The 22,565-nt window shown below is 37.2% G+C and overlaps 2 protein-coding genes and 1 pseudogene across 24 annotated transcripts in view; 2 read left to right on the forward strand and 1 right to left on the reverse strand.

The window, feature by feature from the left end:
• Positions 1-22,565, reverse strand: part of ABI2 (abl interactor 2) — a 165,721-nt gene that overhangs the window by 138,695 nt on the left and 4,461 nt on the right. The gene's annotated exons all lie outside the window — the stretch shown is intronic.
• LOC112839895 (large ribosomal subunit protein eL39-like) lies at positions 10,921-11,200 on the forward strand. The gene has a single exon (XM_025892994.2). The coding sequence runs from the start codon at positions 10,946-10,948 to the stop codon at positions 11,099-11,101; it is 156 nt and encodes a 51-aa protein (XP_025748779.1). The 5' UTR covers positions 10,921-10,945; the 3' UTR covers positions 11,102-11,200.
• On the forward strand, positions 17,997-18,474 carry LOC112836179 (large ribosomal subunit protein eL30 pseudogene; annotated as a pseudogene).

Consider the following 22,565-nt stretch of genomic DNA (forward strand, 5'->3'; position numbering starts at 1 on the left):
TTCTCTTCGCTGACCAGAAAGGCTAGAACATGGTGGAGGTCTATAAATGTCTGCTGGATTGAACTGTTTTCCAACTTCCCACTGCACTTTTCCTTGGGAAGTAATTTCATCATGCCACTTAGGAATGGCATGGTTGTGTACTGGATCCTATTTCCATTATGCGATAACAGGACTAGACATATCTTGAGAACAAGAATCACTGCTTATTATTAGTTTCTTTTTAATTCCCTATGCCATCAGAATCTCACACAAAAGATTATTCGTCGAAAACCAGTGCACTTTTGATCTATGAACAAAACTTGAATAAAATAAGAGGGTATCATCCTTCCCATTTACAGATGAAAAAAGAAGAAAAAAAGAATTACTAGATGTAGGACTGTAGAATTGAAGTTTAGATCTCATGATACTCATCTACAAAAAGTTTTCCACTCACCTCCATGGTTTGGCCACAAAACAAACCCATCACATTTTTACCTTTTACATAATGACTTATTACTCTCTGAGGGACACGCAAGGCCTCTAAACAAACTATCAACAATAAAAGTACCTAAGGCACACCTTGGGGCAATCACTACGTCTTAATTACAATTTTTAAGGAGCAAAACCCCATTTCACACTCAAGAGGAAAAAAAAATACTACCAAAGTAAAGGAATACCAAACAAAATTAAAACAAACTGAAGTTTAGTAAATAATAAATGAATGGCTGAATAAATTTAAAATCTACTCTAGCATATGAAGTGGGGTAGCAAAACCAAGGAAGGCCTCCAGGTATAGGGTAAACAGGGTCAATTTTAAAGCTAATACTGTAAGATTAGAAGATGAAAATGTGAAAGAATGACATTTCACAATAGATGTCCTTTGTCCTCCTTCCTGCCAGCAGTTTACTATCTTATAAACTGCTCTCCCCAGAGAGCCCTTTCGGCCAGCAACATGGTATATCCCTCACAATGCTGACTAGTTCCTTATGTCCATGCTTACTAGTTCCTTATGTCACAAGTAGAATTATTTCCCTCAAAGATACAACAAAGCATTCTTTTTTGTTAGCACAAACTTGAAAAAGTTGCCAAACACAAAAATAACATTTGACAGACTTCTCTGGTTTGTGTCTGCAACACTAAATTTCTCAAAGATAAGTAGTTGGAAAAGAACTATTCTGTGGAAAAGTCCACAGAGAGTTACATTACAAGAAAAAAATTTTTTTTAATTTTATGCCTGATGAGAATTTTTTTTTTTTTAAAGATTTTATTTAGTCATTTGACAGAGAGAGACACAGGGAGAGAGGGAACGCAAGCAGGGTGAATGGGAGAGAGAGAAGCAGGCTTCCCGCGGAGCAGGGAGCCCAACGCGGGGCTCGATTCCAGGACCCTGGGATCATGACCTGAGTGGAAGGCAGATGCTTAACGCCTGAGCCACCCAGGCGCCCCTACAAGCAAATTTTTATCACAAGCAATCTCATCTCATAAAAAAAGAAAATACAAAGGGGCACCTGACTGGCTCAGTTGGTACAGTATGTGACTCTTAATGTTGGGGTCATGAGTTTGAGCCCCAGCTTGGGTATAGAGATTAAAAACTAAAATGAAACAAAAATTTTAAAAATAAATAAAACAATGCTTAAAAAAAAGAAAATACTTACTCACAAAAAATTATATGGTTCTTTAGTTTTTCATTACAATATATTGTCACTATTTGCAAGCAATTGCTGGCCCAGTTGGAATGTTTTTTAATTATCTGGGGCACCTGGGTGGCTCAGTTGGTTAAGAGGCTGCCTTCAGCTCAGGTCATGATCCCAGGGTCCTGGGATGGAGCCCTGCATTCGGCTCCCTGCCTAGCGGGGAGCCTGCTTCTCCCTCTCCCTGCTGCTCCCCCTTCTTGTGCTCTCTCTCTCTTAAATAAATAAATAGACAAACAAAAATCTTTAAAATTAAATAAATAAAAAATAAACAGTAACTTCCCTTTCTATGAACAACAATATCAATGTCGGTCTTCCACTTGCAATTGGGAGATGGTAACTTTACACTAGGTAAGATTCTTTCTAAACAAAGATTAAACACAAAGCTTTATCATTAATGTAAGGAACATGTGGAAAATAACAAATCAACAGTAACACTTGGCATTTCAAGTCACAAGAAATTAGAATTGTATCTAAACTATTTTTTTAGAAGGGTGAGGGACAAGCAGAGAGGAAGAGAGAGTATCTTAAGCTGGCTCCACACTGAGCATGGAGTCCAATGCAGGGCTCCATCTCACCACCCTAAGATCATGACCTGAGCAGAAATCAAGAGTTGGACACAACTGACTGAACCATCCAGGCACCCCGAAATACATCTAAATTCTTTTTTTTTAAAGATTTTTATTTATTTATTGAGAGAGAAAGAGAATGGTAGAGAGAGAGCATGAGAGGGAAGAAGGTCAGAGGGAGAGACAGACTCCCCGCTGAGCAGGCAGCCCGACGCGGGACTCGATCCCGGGACTCCAGGATCATGACCTGAGCCAAAGGCAGTCACCCAACCAACTGAGCCACCCAGGCACCCAATACATCTAAATTCTTAATTGGCTTTATTTATATATGGATTAACAAAAACCTGAAAATACTAAACTCAAATCTAACAAAATGAGGCCATTTGAGAATCTGTGTATTTTCTCGACATTTCTGAAATAATTTATAACTACAATTACAAACACTGAAACAATTATTTACAGACTGATTTCCATTTTCATATTTATGCTTTTCTACCTACCAAAAAAAAAAGTTGTTCATGAGGAAAAATATTAAAGCACAGATGATCATAAATATAAATATAAATTAAAGACAGAAAGGGCACCTGGTGGCTCAGTCAGTTAAGCATCTGACTTTGGCTCAGGTCATTATCTTAAGGTCCTCGGACGAGCCCCATGTCAGGCTCCCCACTCAGCGGGGAGTCTACTTGTTCCTCTCCCTCTGCCGCTCTCCCCAACCCCCCTCCCCACTTGTGCTCTAACAGATAAAATCTTAAAAATAAAAATTTCAAGAAAGAAGGCCCAACAGGCTAGGTAAGTCATCAGAGGCCTTTCAACCATGCTCCTCCACCTCTGCCTTATAAATAGAAAAAAACAAATGATGCTACCACACTCTAATTCAAAGGCAAGAGAGATATTAGAGATCCAATAATCAGTAGCACATAAATAACTCATAAGAACCGAATGTACACCATGGTAACCATAGTTAATAATACTGTATTATACACTTGAAAGTTGCTAAGATAGATCTTTAAAACTTCTCATCACAAGAAAAAAAAATTATGTATGGTGATGAATGTTAACTACACTTACTGTGGTAATAGTTTTCCAATATATACAAATATCAAGCCATTATGTTATACACCCAAAACTAATATAATACTGTATGCTAGTTATACCTCAGTAACAAAAATAATAAGCAGTAGCACAGAACAAACTTAAATACATCACAGTTTCTCTCCACACCCAAAGACTACTGACAAATGTCTTAACACTAATCTACCAAGTATCACAATGTTGGCAAGGGAAATAAAAAGCACAATGACAGTTCAATTAAATAGTGAGCATTATGCAAGGTCTTCGGGAGCAGGAGGTGTTTCACTCAGATTCAGCTATAAGAAATAGTGCCACATTTTTCACAGAAATAGAAAAAGCAATCCTAAAATTCATGTGAAATCATGAAAGTCCCCAAATAATCAAAGGAAACCTAAGAAAGAACCCAAGCATCGCACTTTCTGACTTTAAACTATATTACAAAGCTACAGTAATCAAAACATTATGATACTGATCTAAAAATAGACACACCAATGGAACAGAATCAAGAGCCAGAAATAAATCCTCACATCTACCATCAACCAATATTTTGACAAATAAGCCAAGAGTACTCAATGGGTAAAGGATAATCTCTTCATTAAATACTGCTGGGAAAACTGGATAATCATATATTGAAAAATGAAATTGGACCCCATCTTACACCACTCACAAAAATTAACTCAACATGGATTAAAGACTTAAATATAAGACCTGAAACCATAAAACTCCTAGAAGAAAACACAGGAAAAAGCTCCTTGAAATCATATACGGATATGAAAAGCAATGTGAGAAAATCATCTAAAAAAGGAAAAAAGTAGCTTTACATAACAGAAATATGACAAACATAGCTGAAAGTAGTCAAATTTAACATCCCAATAACGGTACACACTCCTAATATAAAGCACTGTGCTGAGAACCTATTATCACTATTTACTGCCTAATATAAAAAGATGCATAAACTAAATGTTATCATTGGGAAACAATCAGAAAAACCCAAATTTAGGGACAATCAAAAGGGGAAAGAAAAAAAAAAAAAGCAAAACAAAACACCGGTATGTACCTTTAGAAAATGTCCATACAGTGAAAATACAGAAAAGCTAAGGAATTGTTCTAAAAATTAAAATGACATGACAAATAAGTGCAATAAGAAATCCCAAACTGGATCCTGGATTGGAAGAAGAAAAGAATTCTGCTAAAATAGATATTATTGGTAGAGCTGGCAGAACTTGGGAGTTCGGTAGACAGAGACAAGAAACTGGGAAGACCAAGGCAAAAACAGTTCATAAGTCAATAGCAACACAGTGTTGCACAGAGAAATCCAGAGATGTGCAGAGGGTCTCCTTTTAGTATTCGGCAGAATACTGATCAGTGCATGCATAGGAGAAAACTACCCAAGGGTGCAGAGAGAATCAACCAAGAGGATTATAAGGAAGAGTGCCTGGTCCTCCTACAAGTCATGGAATAGTGAATTGTCCTACCAGCCAAAATGGAAAAGTTCCCAACTCACTGGTTACACTACACAGAAGGTCTTGCCTTCCGAGCAGTGGGGAAAAATCAGCCCAGACTAAAAAACCCACTGTTTACACCAAACAAATCATGAAAGGCACAAAAAGATCAAACAGTTTCCAAGTAACTTAACTGCGTTCAAGAATAAAGCTTAAGAACATTTATAGGAAGATAAACAAAGATCAAGCACCCAGTTAATTAATAATCACGAGTGATAATCAAAGGTTACCAAACATAAAAAAGGAGAAAAATATATTGATAATGAGGAGAAAAATCAATTGAAGCCAATCTAAAATGGACACAAATGTTAAAATTAGCAACAAAGACATTAAAGTAATCACTATAGCCATATTCTATGCATTTAAGAAGTTAAGCAAAGACCAGACCAATATAAAATGAACCAAACCGAACTCCCAGAAATGAAAACTATAATGTCTGAGATAAAGAATACATCCAAAAATGACAGAAAACATTACACACAAAAAAAGATTAATGAACTTGAAGACATAAGAGAATTTCTCCAAAATGAAAAAAAAAAACTTAATAAAAAGAGTATCAGTGAGCTGTGGAACAACCTCAAATAGCATAATATATATGTTACCGAAGTTCCCAGAAAAGGGAGTAGACAGAAAAAAAATATCTGCAGAATAAATGCATGAAAATTTTCAAAATCTGATGGAAGGTCTACATTCACAGATCAAAGAAGTGCAATGAGTTTTGAATACAAGAAGCAGAAAGAAAACTACACAAAAGCACATCAAAATCAAATTGGTAAAAAAGTGATAGCAAATCTTCCAAGCAGCAAGGGAAAATCAGACATAACCCTAAAAATGAACAAACTATGAAGGCAAATTTTTCATTTCAAACAATGTAAACCAGAGAACAATGGGGCACCATCTTTACAATACCGACCACATAGCTCAGTCGGTTAAGTGTCCAACTCTTGGTTCCGGCTCAGGTTGTGATTTCAGGATCATGGGATCAAGCCTTGAATCAGGCTCCATGCTCAGCACAGAATCTGCTTCAGATTCTCTCCCTCTCACTCCCTCCCTTTCTCTCTGCCCCTCCCCCCACTCATGCACATTCTTTTATTTTTCTTTTTAAAGATTTTATTTATTTGACAGAGAGAGATCGAGAGCAGGAACACAAGCAGGAGAAGTGGGAGAGGAAGAATCAGGCTCCCCACAGAGCAGGGAGCCTGATGTGGGACTTGATCCCAGGACCCTGGGATCATGACCTGAGCCGAAGGCAGACGCTTAACGACTGAGCCACCCAGGCGCCCCATGCACCCTCTTTCTAAAATAAATAAATAAAATCTTTAAAATACTGTCCACACAGAATCCTACACCCAACAAAATCACCTTTCAAAAATAAAGACAAAGGAAAGATGTTTTCAAAATAAAGACAAAGGAAACATACGAAAAATAATAATAGTAATAATAATCACCAACAGACTTGCACAGAATTGTTAAAGGAAGTCATAAAGGATAGGCAGAGAGGGAAAATAACACCAGATAAAAACATAGATCTACACAAAAGAATGACAAGTACCGGAAACTGTAATTACATTGGTAAATATATGATTCTTTTTAAAGTTAAGTTTTTTTAAAGATAACTATTTAAACAAAAATTAAGAAAAATGTATTACAAGGTTTATAACGAATGTGAACATAAAATGTATGATGACAACAGTATAAAAGATGGGAAGGAGAAACGGAAGTATAATACTGAAAGATTCTCAAGCTATGCAAAAAGTGCTATAACATCACCTGAAGAAAAATTGAGGGCGCCTGGGTGGCTCAGTTGGTTAAGCAACTGCCTTTGGCTCAGGTCATGATCCTGGAGTCCCGGGATCAAGTCCCACATTGGGCTCCCTGCTCAGCAGGGAGTCTGCTTCTCCCTCTGACCCTCTTCCCTCTCGTGCTCTCTCATTCTCTCTCTCAAATAAATAAAATCTTTAAAAAAAATAAAAAAAAGAAAAAGAAAAATTGAGGTAAGTACTACAAACCCTAAAATAACCATTAGAATTGGAAAACAAAGAGTTACATCTAATAAGTCAACAAAGGAGATACCCTAGAATTACGAGATTACAGGGCACCTGGGTGGCTCAGTTCATTAAGCGTTCTGCCTTCGGCTCAGGTCATGATCCCAGGGTCCTGGGATCGAGCCCCACATCGGGCTCCCTGTTCTGCGGGAGGCCTGCTTCTCCCTCTCCCACTCCCCCTGCTTGTGTTCCCTCTCTCGCTGTCTCTCTGTCAAATAAATAAATAAAATCTTAGAAAAAAAAATAGAATTACGAGATTACTCTAACCAAACGAAGGTATAAAAAGAGAAGAAAGGATGAGACAAACAAAATAAACAAGTGATATAATTTATGAACCTAAACATATCTCTAATCACAAAAAAGTAAATAATCTAAACATGCCAACTAAAAGAGATTGTTAAGAGTAAATACAACAGCACAACCCAACTATATGCTCCTTTAAAAAAAAAATACACTCTAGGGGCTCCTGGGTGGCTCAGTCAGTTAAGCATCTGCCTTCGGCTCAGGTCATGATCCCAGGGTCCTGGGATTGAGCCCTATGTCAGGCTCCCTGCTCAGTGGGGAGTCTTCTCCCTCTCCCTCTGCCACTCCCCCCGGCTCATGCTCACTCTCTCTTGCTAGTGCACACACACTCTCTCTAATAAAATCTTTTTAAGAAATACACTTTAAAGACACAGATAACATAGAAACAAAAGAATGAGAAAAGATACTATACCAATACTACCCAAAAGAAGATGGAAGTAGCTACAAAAGTACAAAGTAGATTGCAGAGGAAAAAAAATGACCACAGATTTTCAAAAATTTTCTGATAAAAATGCTAATTCATAAAGGGAAAACAAATGTAAACATTTATATACATAATAACAGAGTTTCAAAATACATGAAGCAAAACTTGATAGACTTGCAATTGACAAATCCACAGGTATAGTCAAAGATCACAATAACCCTCTCTCAAATTGAGAAAATACACAGAAAGTAAACATAATAGACTGAACACCACCATTAACCATTAACCACTTTGACCTAATTAACATTTAGAGAACACTCCAAGAGCAGAATACACATTTTTTTCAAATGCACACAAAACATTAACCAAATTAAACCTTATTATAGGCCAGTAAAAAGTCTCAAAACAATTTAAAAGAATTCAAGTCAAAAAAAGTGTTCGACTATAGAAGAATTATATTAGAAATCATTAGCAGAGGGGCGCCTGGGTGGCTCAGCCGGTTAAGTGTCTGCCTTTGGTTCAGGTCATGATCTTAGAGTCCTGGGATCGAGCCCCACATTGGGTTCCAGCGGGACCCTGCTCAGTGGGAAGCCTGCTTCTCCCTCTCCTCCCCACTTGTGCTCTCTCTCTTTACTTAAGAGACAGAATGAAAGAGAGAGAGCACGAGAGGGGTAAGGGTCAGAGAGAGAAGCAGACTCCCTGCTGAGCAGGGATCCAGGTGTGGGACTTGATCCTGGGACTCCAGGATCATGACTTGGGCCGAAGGCAGTCACTTAACCAACTGAGCCACCCAGGTGGCCAAATAAATAAAATCTTAAAAAAAAAAAATTATCAGAAAGATCCATGGAAAATTCCCAAATCTTCGGAAATTAAATAACACTTCCAAATAACTCATTGCTCAACAAAAGCCATTAAAAGAGAAATGAGAGTGTGGGGGGAAATGTCTGGGGGCGGGGGGATTTTAAGATTTGTGGGATGCCACTAAAGCAGTACTTAAGAGGAAAATGTATAGCCCTAAATGTCTATATTAGAAAGGAAGAAAACCAATGACATCAGTTTATACCTTAAGAAAGAAGAAAATGCAGTATACATTAACCCCCAACCAAAGAAAAGCAGAGGGAAGGAAATAACACATGAGAGCACAGTCAATAAAAAGAAACAGAAATTTTTTATTTCCTTGTTGATCTTTTGCTTAGATGATCTGTCCATTTCAGTGAGGGTTCTAGACATTGGGGAGGGTATGTGCTATGGTGAGTGCTGTGAATTGTGCAAGACTGCTGAATCACAGATCCATACCTCTGAAACAAATAATGCAATATATGCTAAGAAAAAAAAAAGAAGAAGATAGCAGGAGGGGAAGAATGAAAGGGGGGAAATCAGAGGGAGAGACGAACCATGAGAGACGATGGACTCTGAAAAACAAACTGAGGGTTCTAGAGGGGAGGTGGGTGGGAGGATGGGTTAGCCTGGTGATGGGTATTAAAGAGGGTACGTTCTGCATGGAGCACTAGGTGTTATGCACAAACTACATCAAAAACTAATGATGTAATGTATGGTGATTAACATAACAATATAAAATTAAAACAAAAAAAGAAACAGAAAGTCACTAAAGAAAACCACTGATATCAAAAGTTAGTTCTCTGAGATCAATACAAACGACAAACTTTTAGCCAGAACTAATCAGGAATAAAAGAGAGAGAAAACATACAAATAATCTGTATCAAGAACTCAAAAGGTGACAATTCAACACCCAAAAACCAAATAATCCAATTTAAAATGGGCAGAGAACATGAATAGACATTTCTCCAAAGAAGACATGCAGATGGCCAAAACATGAAAAGATGCTCAATGGCGCTCCTGGCTGGCTCAATCTGGATTGTGACCTTACACAAAATATACAAAAATTAACTCAAAATGGATCAAAGACCTAAATAAAACACACTAGAATATTATATACAATGGAATATTATTCAACCATAAAATAAAGTACTGATATATGCTACACAACATGGATAAACTCATAGTTTACTATGCTAAGTGAAAGAAGTTAGATACAATAAGCCACATATTATTTGTAGCTAAAACTACAGAACTCTTAAAAGCAAACATAGGTATAAATTTTCATGTCCCTGGTTTAGGCAATGTTTCTTAAATATGGCACCAAAAGCCCAAGAAACAAAATAACTTGGGACTTCACAAAAACTAAAAACTTCTGTGCATCAAAGGACATGCATCCAAAGGACATGATCAAGAAAGTGCAATGACAACTGACAAACTAGAAACAAATATTTGCAAATCGTATATCTAATAAGGATATGCTATCCAAATATATAAAGAACTCTCAGGGTGCCTGGGTGGCTCAGATGGTTAAGCATCTGCCTTCGGCTCAGGTCATGATCCCAGGGTCCTGGGATCGAGTCCCACATCGGGCTCCCTGCTCCTTGGGAGCCTGCTTCTCCCTCTGCCTCTCTCTCTCTCTCTGTCTCTCATGAATAAATAAATAAAATCTTTAAAAAAAAAAAGAAAAAAAAACTCTCACAACTCCACAAAAAGGTAAACAACACAATTAAAAAGTGAACAAAGAAGAAATAAAAGAACTTGAGTAGACACTTCTCTGAAGAATGGTCAATAAGCACTTGGAAAGATGCTCAATATTATTAGTGATTAGGAAAATATAAATCAAAACCACAATGGCATACCACTTCACACCAACTACAATGGCTACAACTTTAAGCAGAAAATAACAAATACTGTCAAAGATGTACAGAAACTGGAACGTTCATACACTACTGGTAGAAATGTAAATAGTGCAACCTTACGACCCAGGAATTCCACTCCTATGTACACCCAAGAGGATTTAAAATATAATGTTTAGACAAAAGCTTACACACAAATGTTCACAGCAACATTATTCATAATAACCAAAAGGTGGAAACAACCCAAATATCCATCAACTGATGAATAGATAAACAAAATGTGGTATATCCATATAATGAAATAGTTGGCTATAGAAAGGAATGAAGTACAGGCATGCCTCATTCTACTGTGCTTCCCAGATGGCTGTGTTTTTTACAAACTAACATTTTGTAGCAACCTTGCTTCAAACAAGTCTACAGGTGCCATTTTTCCAACAGCATCTGTTCACTTCATGTCTCTCTCCATTTTGGTAAATTTCACAATTTCAAACTTTTCCATTAATATATTTATTATGGTAATCTGTGACCAATGATTATGACTCCCTGAAAACTCAGATGATGGTTAGCATTTTTTAGCAATGAAGTATTTTTTTTTTTATTTTATTTATTCACTTTCTCTTTTTCGCCGCCATCCTGCTCTGCATGGCTGGCTGCTTCTCGCCATGTCTTCTCACAAGACTTTCAGAATCAAGCGACTCCTGGCCAAGAAACAAAAGCAGAATCGTCCCATTCCCCAGTGGATTCGGATGAAAATTGGTATTAAGATCAGGTACAACTCCAAGAGGAGGTACTGGAGAAGAACCAAGCTGGGTCTATAAGGCGTCACACATCATGAAATGACACACTTAATTGGCACACATATTTAATTAAGCTGCATGAAGATCATGTGTTCTATCATTCTGTAAACATCCTTCCTACCTGGCCATAGACCTGTCTTATCATGGAAATGATTTTTCTCTGTGACTATGCCTCTGCACCAGTAGGTTGGTTCAGTAATAAATGTGAGGCCTTTCGGCTCTAAAAAAAAAAAAAAAGATTTTACTTATTCATCAGAGAGAGAGACAGAGACAAAGAGAGCACAAGCAGGGGGAGCTGCAGACAGAGGAAGAAGGAGGCTCCCTGCTGAGCAAGGAGCCTGACGCGGGACTCAATTCCAGGACTCTGGGATCATGACCTGAACCAAAGGCAGACACTTAAATCCAACTGAGCCACCCAGACGTCCCAGCAATGAAGTATTTTTTTAAAGTGATCTCTAAGGGCGCCTTGGTGGCTCAGTCATTAAGCATCTGCCTTCGGCTCAGGTCATGATCCCAGGGTCCTGATCAAGCCCCACATAGGGGTTCCTGCTCGGCGGGAAGCCTGCTTCTCCCTCTCCCACTCCCCCTTGCTTGTGTTCCCTCTCTTGCTGTCTCTCTGTCAAAAAATAAAAATCTTTTAAAAAAATAAAATAAAGTGATCTCTAAGCCCTACATGGGGCCCAAACTAACAACCTCAACATCAAGAGTCACATGTTCTACCAACTGAGCCAGGCAGGCACTCCAGCAATAAAGTATTTTTTAACAAAATGTACAATGTTTTTTTTAGACATAATTCTACTATACACTTAATAGACTATACTATAGTGTAAAAATAACTTTTACGTGTACTGGGAAACCAAAATATTCATTTCATTTGTTTATTGCAGTATTTGCTTTATTGCAGTGCTCTGAAATCAAACTCCAATATCTCTAGGGCATGCCTGTACTGAAACATGTTACAACATGGATGAATGCAGAAAATATTATTATGCTAAAGTGAAATAAGTCACACAGGAAAGGCCACATATTATGTTTCTATTTCTATGAAATGTCCAGAATAGGCAAATCAATAGAGACAGAAAGTGGATTTGCAGTTGCCAGGGAGTGCAGGGACATGGAGTGACTATTTAACGGGTACAAGTTCTCTCTGGGATAATGAAAATGTTCTGAAATTAAGTTTGGTAACGGTTGCACAACTCTGTAAATATATTAAAAACCACTGAACTTTACACTTTAAAATAGTTAAAATGGTGAGTCCTATGTTATGTCAATGTTGTTTAAAATAAAACCCAAAACATCAATTAAATAGGGTTTTTAACAAACTGATGACAACTGTTACGTTTGGAAAGACAGAGGCAGGATTAAAGTAGCAGCCAAAATGATCTGGTCTAATTTACACATCTTGTGTCAAAACAGTTCATGTATAACATCAAATAATATTAAACCAATCTGAATTCATCAGACTTTAATCTTTTTTAAAAAGTCATGTTAATAATACGAGTGATCCAGTCTTTATTCACTTCAAAACAAGAAAAAATTGAGATACAATGCCCTATCATTACATGTATATAACACATCTACACCATCGACTAAACTGCTGACATTAAATTTGTTATATGGAGGTTTTGTTATTTGCACATGAATAAAATTCATAATTATACATATTACATTATAAGCAAATGTGCTGATAAAAACCCAGGAAAAATATGAATTTAACGCCAATAAATTTTAATTTCTTCTTCTCTCAAAACAGTACTATATATTAAGCTAAGTTATTCAAGTTCTTTTTCTGAACCTGGTCTGCTCTTCTACAATAAAAGGGTTTAAGGGAGAAGAGAAGGGACTGTTATTCAAACATGATCTCCCGACAGAAGACTTGTAGTACTATATATTGAAAAACGCAGGCATCCCTTGTTGCTTCCCCTATTCAATATTGTTTTGTAGGTTCTGGAAGTTCCTAACAATGCATCTCCTTGCCTCTATTCAAAGTGTTCAATAGATAAATAGATAAAGCCAAATAGTCAGCAAGAACAACAAAGAAAAGCAGTGCCATGTTATATTTAGTCCAAACCCCGCCAATTCAGAATTTACTGAACAGAGGCTCTTCATAGCAATCAAAATGGTCAAAGAATTAGACTGTTAGCTCCATGAGTTATCAATGATTTCCCAGCATGAACAGATACTCATAAGTATTTCTTGAATGAAGAAGAAAAACATATACACATGTAAAAATTTTAAATTGTATGAGTCATAATTTCAATCATTTTACTCAACAAACCACAAGGGACACAGGCAAAAAAAAAAATGAACACAATTTCTATCTTCACAGAATTTTAGTTTAATGGCGTCACAGCTAAGCTTGAGTTTACTTAACTATAGGAATATCTTGGGGCACCTGGATGGCACAGTCAGTTGAGCATCCAACTCTTGGTTTTGGCTCAGGTCATGATCTCAGGGCTGGGATCAAGCCCTGTGTTGGTCTCCATACTCAGCGTAGAGTCTGCTTGGGTTTCTCCCCCCACCCTGACCCTCCCATTCGTTCTCTCTAAAATAAATAAATCTTCTTAATAAATAAATAAATAATAAAAATAGGAATATCTCCCTTGCTCACTACCCAAAAAGTGAGAGAGCCACTCAGACATTTAATGAGTATCCACTATAGAATAAGTCATGCACTAAGTGAAAGCAAATCAACTGCAGAATTAACTCCAAAGCACTAGCCATATGTGAAATACCACTTACAATTCTGTTGGTCACATCTATATCAAATATCCTAGACAAATGAAAAGTATTCACCAACTTTATTTACCTGTACATACAAATACAAACTCTTCCATTCTGGAAAACTAATTTATTTCACTACTCTCATTTGGGTATTTTCTACTGCTTACAAGAAAAAAAACCTAATTTATTCTTTTAGCAAATATTTATTGAATGCCTATTTTGTCCCAGGCACTGTTCCAGATATTGACAATGAAAAAGACTCCCTTTGGGGCACCTGGGTGGTTCAGTCAGTTAAGCATCCGACTCCTGATTTCAGCTCAGGTCATGATCTCATGAGACCTGCATCAAGCTCCGCACTGGGGTGGAGCCTGCTTAAGATTCTCTCTCTCCCTCTCCCCGTCCACCCCCTTCCTCTCTCAGGTGGGTAGGGGGCTGGTGGGGGGGGGGAGGGAGACCCCCTGCCCTCACGGAGCTCACCAGTCAGGAGAGACAGAGGCAAATTAAACAAATAAGATAACATTGTATGTTAAATGGTAATACAAAGAAAAATACAGCATGGGAAAAAAAAGTACAAGCAAAAAGGAGAGTAAACAAAGTATAACTTTATATAGACCAGGAAGGGTTATCAAGGAAGGTGACATTTGGACCTGATGGTTCCACAGATGAATTCCACCAAACATCTAAAGAAGAATTAATACCAGGACACCTGGCTGGCTCAGTCAGTGGAGCATGCAATTCTTGATCTTGGGGTTTTGAGTTTGAGCCCTACTTGGGGCATGTTGCCTACTTAAAAATTTTTTTTAATTAAAGAAGACAATACTTACTCTTCTCAAACGAGTCCCCCCCCCCAAAAAAACAGAAAAGCAATGAAAGCTTCCAAATTCATTCTATGAAGCCAGCATGACCCTGATACCGAATAAAGACATCACAAAAAAAGAGAATTACCCAGAGATACCCAGTATCTCTGATGAACACAGATGCAAAATTCCTCAACAAAATATTAACAAACCAAATCCAACAATCCATTTAAAAAATCATTCACCACAATCAAGTGGGATTAATTCCTGGGATGCAAGGGTGGTTCAATATTTGCAAATCAATCAACAAAATACATCACTTAAAAAGAGAAAGGATAAAAACTATATGATTATTACAAAAGACAGAGAAAAAGCAGTTGACAAAGTACAACATCCAATCACGATAAAAACCCTCAACAAAGCAGGTTTAGAAGGAATATACCTCAACATAATGAAGTCCTTAAATGAAAAACTCACAGCTAACATCATCCTCAACTGTGAAACACTGACAGCTTTTCAGGAACAAGACAAGGATGTCCACTCTCACCACTTTTATTTAACATAGTACCAGAAGTCTTAGCCTCAGCAACCAGACAACAAAAAGAAATAAAAGGCATCCAAATTGGTAAAGAAGTAGTAAAACTTTCACTATTTGCAGATGACTTTCACAATTTATATCACATCATCTGATAGTATATGTAAAAAACCCTAAAGAGTCCACCAAAAAACTACAGAATAAATGAATTCAGTCATGTTGCATGATACAACATCAATATACAGAAATCTGTTGCATAACTATATACCAATAAAGAAGCAGAAAGATAAATTAAGAAAACAATCCCATATACAATTACACAAAAAATAATAAAATACCTACAAATAAACTTAACCAAGGAGATGAAAGACCTGTACTTGAAAACACTGATGAAAGAAATTGAAGATGACACAAATGAATAGAATGATACTCTACACTCATGGACTGGGAGAACAAACATTGTTAAAATGTCCATACTACCCAAAGCAATCTACAGATTTAATGCAATCCCTACCAAAATACCATTTTTCATAGAACTAGAGCAAACAATCCTAAGTTTTATATGGAACCACAAAAGATTCTAAATAGCCAAAGCAATCTTGAAAAAGAAAAACAAAACTAGAGGTATCACAACCTCAGATTTCATGATATACCACAAAGCTGTAGTAACCAAAACAGTATGGTATTGGCACAAAAATAGACACACAAATCAACAGAACAGAAAACTCAGGGATGCCTGCGTAGCTCAGTCAGTTGGGCTTCCAACTCTTGATTCTGGCTCAGGTCATGATCTCAGGGTCATGAGATGCAGCCCCACGGTCAGGCTCCACCCTTAGAGGGGAATCTGCTTGAGATTCTCTCTCTCCCCCACCCTCCCCCCACCTCCTCCCGCACATGAGCTCTCTTGCTCTAAAATAAATAAATAAAGCTTTAAAAAATTTTTAGAAAGAACAGAAAACCCAGAAATAAACCCACAATTGTATGGTCAATATTTGACAAAGGAGGCAAGAATATGCAATGGGAAAAAGACACTCTCTTCAACAAATGGTGTTGGGGAAACCAGACAGCCACATGCAAAAGAATGAAACTGGACCACTTTCTTACACCATACACAAAAATAAACTCAAAATGGGTTAAAGACCTAAAACCATAAACCATAAAAATCCTAGAAAATAGCACAGGCAGTAATTTCTCTGACATCAGCCATAGTGACATTTTCCTAGATACGTCTCCTAAGACAAGGGAAACAAAAGCAAAAATAAAAACAAAACAAAACAAAAACCTATTGGGACTACATCAAAATAAAAAGCTTCTGCACAGCAAAGGAAACAATCAACTAAACTAAAAGCCTACTGAATGGGAAAAGATATTTGCAAATGATATATCCAATAATGGGTTAATATCTAAAATATATAAAGAACTTCTACAAATAAAAACCAAATAATCCAATTAAAAAATGGGCAGTTGAGGGGCGCCTGGGTGGCTCAATCGTTAAGTGTCTGCCTTTGGCTCAGGTCATGATCCCAGGGTCCTGGGATCGAGCTCCACATCGGGCTCCCTGCTCCATGGGAAGCCTGCTTCTCCCTCTCCCACTCCCTCTGCTTGTGTTGCCTCTCTCACTGTGTCTCTGTCAAATAAATAAATATTTTAAAAATAAATCAATAAAAAATAAAAAATGGGCAGTTGATGTGAACATTTCTCCAAAGACAACATACAAATGGCCAACAGACACATGAAGAGATGCTCAACATCACTAATCATCAGGGAAATGCAAATCAAAACCACACTGAGATAGCACCTCACACCTGTCAGAGAACAGCTAAAATCAGTAACACAAGAAACAAGTGTTGGCAAGAATATGGAGAAAAGGGAACGCTTGTACACTGTACGAAGGACTGTAAACTGGTCCAGCCACTGTGAAAAACAGTATGGAGATTCTTCAAAAAATTAAAAATAGAATTACCACATGATCCAGTAATTCCACTATTGGTATTTACCCAAAGAATATGAAAACACTAATGCAGATAGATGCACCCCTATATTTATTGCAGCATTATTTACAATGCCAAATTATGGAAGCAACACAAATGTCCATTGAATAGATAAATGGATAAAGAAGATGTGGTATGGAGTGCCTGGCTGGTTCAGTCAGGAGAGCATGTGACTCGATCTCATGGTCATGAGTTGAAGCCCCATAATGGAGCTCCCACACAAAAAAAGATGATTTTATATATAAATATGTGTATCTATTTTTATATATGTGTGTGTATATATATCTGTGTGTATACATATATATAAATTTGTGTGTGTGTATATATATCTGTGTATACACACACACACACACACAAAACAGAATATTACTCAGCCATAAAAAAGAATGAAATATTGCTATTTGCAACATGGATAGAGCTAAATGGTATAACACTAAGTGAAATGAGTCAGAGAAAGACAAGCATCATATGATTTCATTCATATGTATGTGAAATTCACTCCTTAAATCTGAATTTAAGAAACAAATGAAGAAAGAAAAAAAAGGAAAAACAAAAAAACAGACTCTTAAATATAGAAAACAAAATGATGGCTACCAGACAGGAGATGGGTAGGGAGATAGGTGAAATAGGTGAAAGGGATTAAGCATACACTTACTGTGATAAGCACTGAGTAACGTATAGAGTTGTTGAAACACTGTATTATACATCTGAAACTAATGTAACACCGTATGTTAATTATACTGGGACTAAAAATTAATTTTTAGAAGTTTTTTTTTTAAGTTAAAAAAAATAGAAGTTGACATTTGGTCAAAAGCATGAAAAAGGTAAAAGATCCAGTGATACAACTATCTGGGGAATGAATAGTCCTGGTGGAGGGCATGGTAAATGCAAAGTAAAAAAATCTTGAGGCATCTTTCCCGTATCTGGCTACTCTGGCAGCTGCTCTTGGTTGGGGCCATCCTGCACCTAAGGGAGGAAGATGGTGGCACAAAGAAAATGAAAAAGTTGCTGGAATTGATCAACTCTAGGCTCCAATTCCTTATGAAAAATGGAAAGCACATGTTGGGGTAGAAGCAGACTCTGAAAATGGTCAGACATGGCAAAGTAAAACTGGTCATCCTCACCAACAACTGCCCAGCCTTGAGGAAATCTCAAATAGAACACTACACCAGGTTGACCAAAACTGGTGTCCATCACTACAGTGGCAACAATATTAAATTGGGCACAGCATGTGGTAAATACTACAGAGTATGTATACTGGCTATCATCGATCCAGGTGATTCTGGTATCATCAGAAGCATGCCAGAACAGACTAGTGGAAGTAATTCATGCAAAATTTTTCTTTAATAAAAGTAGTCAGAACTTGTTTTTAAAAAGTAGGGGGCGGGTGGACTGGGTGGCTCAGTTAGTTAACCAACTAACTCTTGATTTTGGCTCGGTTCACAATCTCAGGATGGTGAGATTGAGCCCTGAAAAGGACTCTGCACTAGTCATGGAGCCTGCTTGGGATTCTCTCTCCCCGCCATTCCCACTGCCCCTTCTCTTCCCTCCCATTTGAGTGCACACAATTGTGCTCACTCTCTCTCTTAAAAAAAAAAAAAGTCTTGCGGCAGAAGCATGTCTGTTATGTTCAAAAAAGAGGCCAAAGTGACTGGAATAGAGTAAGCAAAGGAGAGGAGAGGAATTAAATTAGGAGAGGATTCAATACTAGAAAACTAGATCATTCGTGGCTTGTAGGCAATGTTAAGGACTCTAGTTCTTATACTGAGTGAGAAGGGAAGTCTCTGAGTGTTTTGAACAGAACATGATCTGATTAAGATTTTTAAAAGATCGCTCTTGCTATTGCTATAATCTGAGGAATAATGGTGGCTTGGACCAGGCTGGTAGCAGGGGAGGTGGTATAAGTCAGATCCAGACATGTGAAGATAGAGTCATTTGTTAATCCAATGCAAAAGAGAAGGGTCAAGGACAGTACCAAGGTTTTGGGCTCAGGTATCAAGGGGGTTAGAGTTGCCATTTACTGATAAAGGAAGGAAAAGCTATGTTCATATATTGTGACTGAATAGTGCCCCGCCCCCAAAGATGAACACATCCTAATCCTCTGGAATCTGTGAATATGTTACCTTAACATGGGATGGAAAGATTATCAGAGCGGGCCCAATGTGGGTCTTTATAAAGGAAGACAGAGGATCAGAGTCAGAGAAGGCAATGTTGACAACAGAAGCAGGGGGAGAGAAAGGGGAGGTGATGATGGAAGCAGAGACAGAAAGATGTGAAAACAAAAGCTGAGGTTGGAGTGATGGAATTTCTTCTGGCTTGGAATTTGAAAGAGGGTCATGAGCTAAGGAATGTGGGCAGCCTTTAGAATCTGGAAAAGGCAAGGAAACTGATTCTCCCCTAGAGCGTCCAGAAAGAACACAATTCTGTGACCCACTGCAGACTTCTGACCTCCAGAATTATAAAATGGTAAATTTGTGTTGTTTTAAACTGCTGAAGTTGTGGTAATTTGTTATAACAGCAACAGAAAATTAACATAAATACAAGTTTGAATATTTAGAAATTAAGAACTATAGGTAGTATCAAATTTTCTGTATTATAACAAAATCTCCTTCAAAATTTGAAATACCATAGGATTATAAGGTTGTATACTCAAAAGATATTGTATCAAATTAAATGTCTTAGCATTTTAAATAAATGTCCTCATACACGTAAGTTCAAAATAGGAGTTACAGTAGTCATAAACTAAATGATAATACAATATTTGGTCACAAAGGGTCTGAAGACTCCTCTCTGAACCTCTGAACTTTGCCAAATCTGTCACCCTGATATAACTTCTAGAAGGCCTAATTCATCTAAACCCCTCCATCTTGGCAAAATGCTGGAGAAGCTGCGAGTTATAACAGTTATGCCCTAAGTCAGTACATAACCATAAAACGGATATAAAAGAAGAAGGTAGGTTGATTTGTATATTTACAAAAGAGGGCCTGAGGTATAAAAAGTTAAGAAGATACCATTCTTAAAGGAATTCAATGTGGGGATAAAGTCCTTGAACCCAGGGCACTGTATCTAGAAAATTAAAATATCACTGTATCTAGAAAATTAAAATACAACTATTTGTGGGTCTATGATGTGAACTACAACTTTACAGACTACAGTTTAGTTGCAAAAAGCTGTGAAATTCTTTTTAACTAGAAAAATACTGCCATCATACAGTTGTAGTTAAACAACTACCTGTGAGGGGCACCATACTGGCTCAGTCAGTGGAGCGTGCAACTCTTGATCTCGGGGGCATGAGTTTGAGCCTCACACTGGATGTAGAGATTACTTTTTAAAAACAGCAAAAAAACTGAAAATTTTAAAAATTAAAAATAAAAAAAATAAGCAGGACTTGTTAAACTAGGATGCAAAAAATCCTAGCACCACCTAGCATCTTTCAACCTCAAACACAATCAGATCTCATCCTATCAAAATCCTTGAAATTAAAAAAGTGACCAAGGGGCGCCTGGGTGGCTCAGTCGATTAAGCGTCTGCCTTCGGCTCAGGTCGTGATCCCAGGGTCCTGGGACTGAGCCCCGCATCGGGCTCCCTGCTCCGCGGGGAGCCTGCTTCTCCCTCTCCCACTCCCCCTGCTTGTGTTCCCTCTCTTGCTGTGTGTCTCTCTGTCAAATAAATAAAATCTTTAAAAAAATAAAAATAAAAAACCATCTTAGTGATCTCAATATGAAAAGGTTTTTAAATAATGTTATAAGGTTTTATAAACAGTTCTTTTGCACACACAAATATAGCATATAGCAGAGTGCATAAATAGCAGTCAATATACAATGTACACCTGTTTAACCAAGGTTGCTTATTGTAGCAAATTTCTAGATATTAATATAAATCCATCTCTTGTAAAAGAAAGATGTTCTGTAACTCAAAATGCCTATTACTTCACTGATCAAACTTTCTGTAAATATTTTTTTAAATATATTTTGCAATCAAACGATTCACCTTATCAACAGACTAAAAGTAAAATGAACATCTTAATAGATATGGAAAAAGGCATATGACAAAATATAACATCCATTCATGGTTTTTAACCATGAGTAAGAGTCTCGGAATATAATTTAATCTGTGTTTGCAATTTTATCAAATGTCTTGATAATGACTGGGTTATTACTAAAAATCCAATTACCAAATATCTGCTAGAAAGTCAGGACTAATTTCTCTGAGGATGATAAACCTTAATCAAATCCTGAAGAATTAAGTCAACTGAATCTAGGGAAATTCAGTCTCCCAGTCTGATGTCCACTTATGTGGTTCTCTCCTCTCTGTGGAGTAAAAGACAAAAGTCACAGAGAAGGATGTAAATATAGGTCTTCAAGTATCTACTCTCAAGTAACTTTCTCCTTCTTCACACTAGGTGCCTTTAAGATTCCTCTATTTGTGAGAACAAAAGAACTCAAACACATAAAGATAAACCCCTTCTGTATACTCTGTGACATCTATTAAAAAAACAAAGTCAAACCAACACCATTAAAAGTTTCTTTTTAAGGGCACCTGGCTGGCTCAGTGGACTCTTGATCTCCAGGTTTTAAGTAGAGCCCCACATTGGGTGGGGAGATTACTTAAAAATAAAATCTTTTAAAAAAATAATAATGGTAATAAAGTTTCTTTTTAAAGCAAGGTATAGAGGTAATAAACAACATGAACCCATTTTTGATATATAGTGGTGTATAGCAAAAATATTTAAAAGTATAAATACCAAATGTATATTCAAAATGACTGGGCAATTTTAAGTTTCTTCCTTAATAATTTTTCCTAATAATTTTCAACAGTGAGGATGTATTCAAATAGTTTTTATTAAATAAGAATTTTAAACCTTTACATTGTTTTAGTAATGACTTTTTTTATGAATCTGGTAACAAGCCATGATTCTGTTAGCTCCATGATTTTTTTTTAAAGATTTTATTTATTTATTTGAGAGAAAGAATGAGAGAGAGAGAGAGAGAGCATGAGAGGGGGGAGGGTCAGAGGGAGAAGCAGACTCCCTGCTGAGCAGGGAGCCCGATGCGGGGCTCCATCCCAGGACTCCAGGATCATGACCTGAGCCAAAGGCAGTCACTTAACCAACTGAGCCACCCAGGCGCCCTAGCTCCATGATTCTTATTAGCTCCTTCCTGCAATTTTTAATGAATTCTGGGAGTATCCTTGTTGATAAAGACAAAAAAGGGAAACCAGTAATGACATCTGTCCTATTATTCAAAAGCAAAAATATATATATTTCAGATAAAATTTAAGGTACATTTTTTGAAAAAATTTTTATATATTTTATTTTATTATCTTTAAGTAAGTTCTATGCCCAACATGGGGCTTTAACTCATGACCTTGAACTCAAGAGTTGCATGCTTTACAGACTGAGGCAGCCAGGCTCCCCTTAAGAAACATTTTGAATTTCT

This window comes from Callorhinus ursinus, unplaced genomic scaffold, assembly GCF_003265705.2.
Source record: "Callorhinus ursinus isolate GAN/ISIS: 27379988/994484 unplaced genomic scaffold, GSC_fseal_2.0 scaffold2, whole genome shotgun sequence".
NCBI lineage: Eukaryota > Metazoa > Chordata > Mammalia > Carnivora > Otariidae > Callorhinus > Callorhinus ursinus.

Coding starts and splice junctions, on each gene's coding strand:
- LOC112839895 (XM_025892994.2), top strand. CDS start 10,946: ATGTCTTCTCACAAGACTTTCAGAATCAAGCGACTCCTGGCCAAGAAA.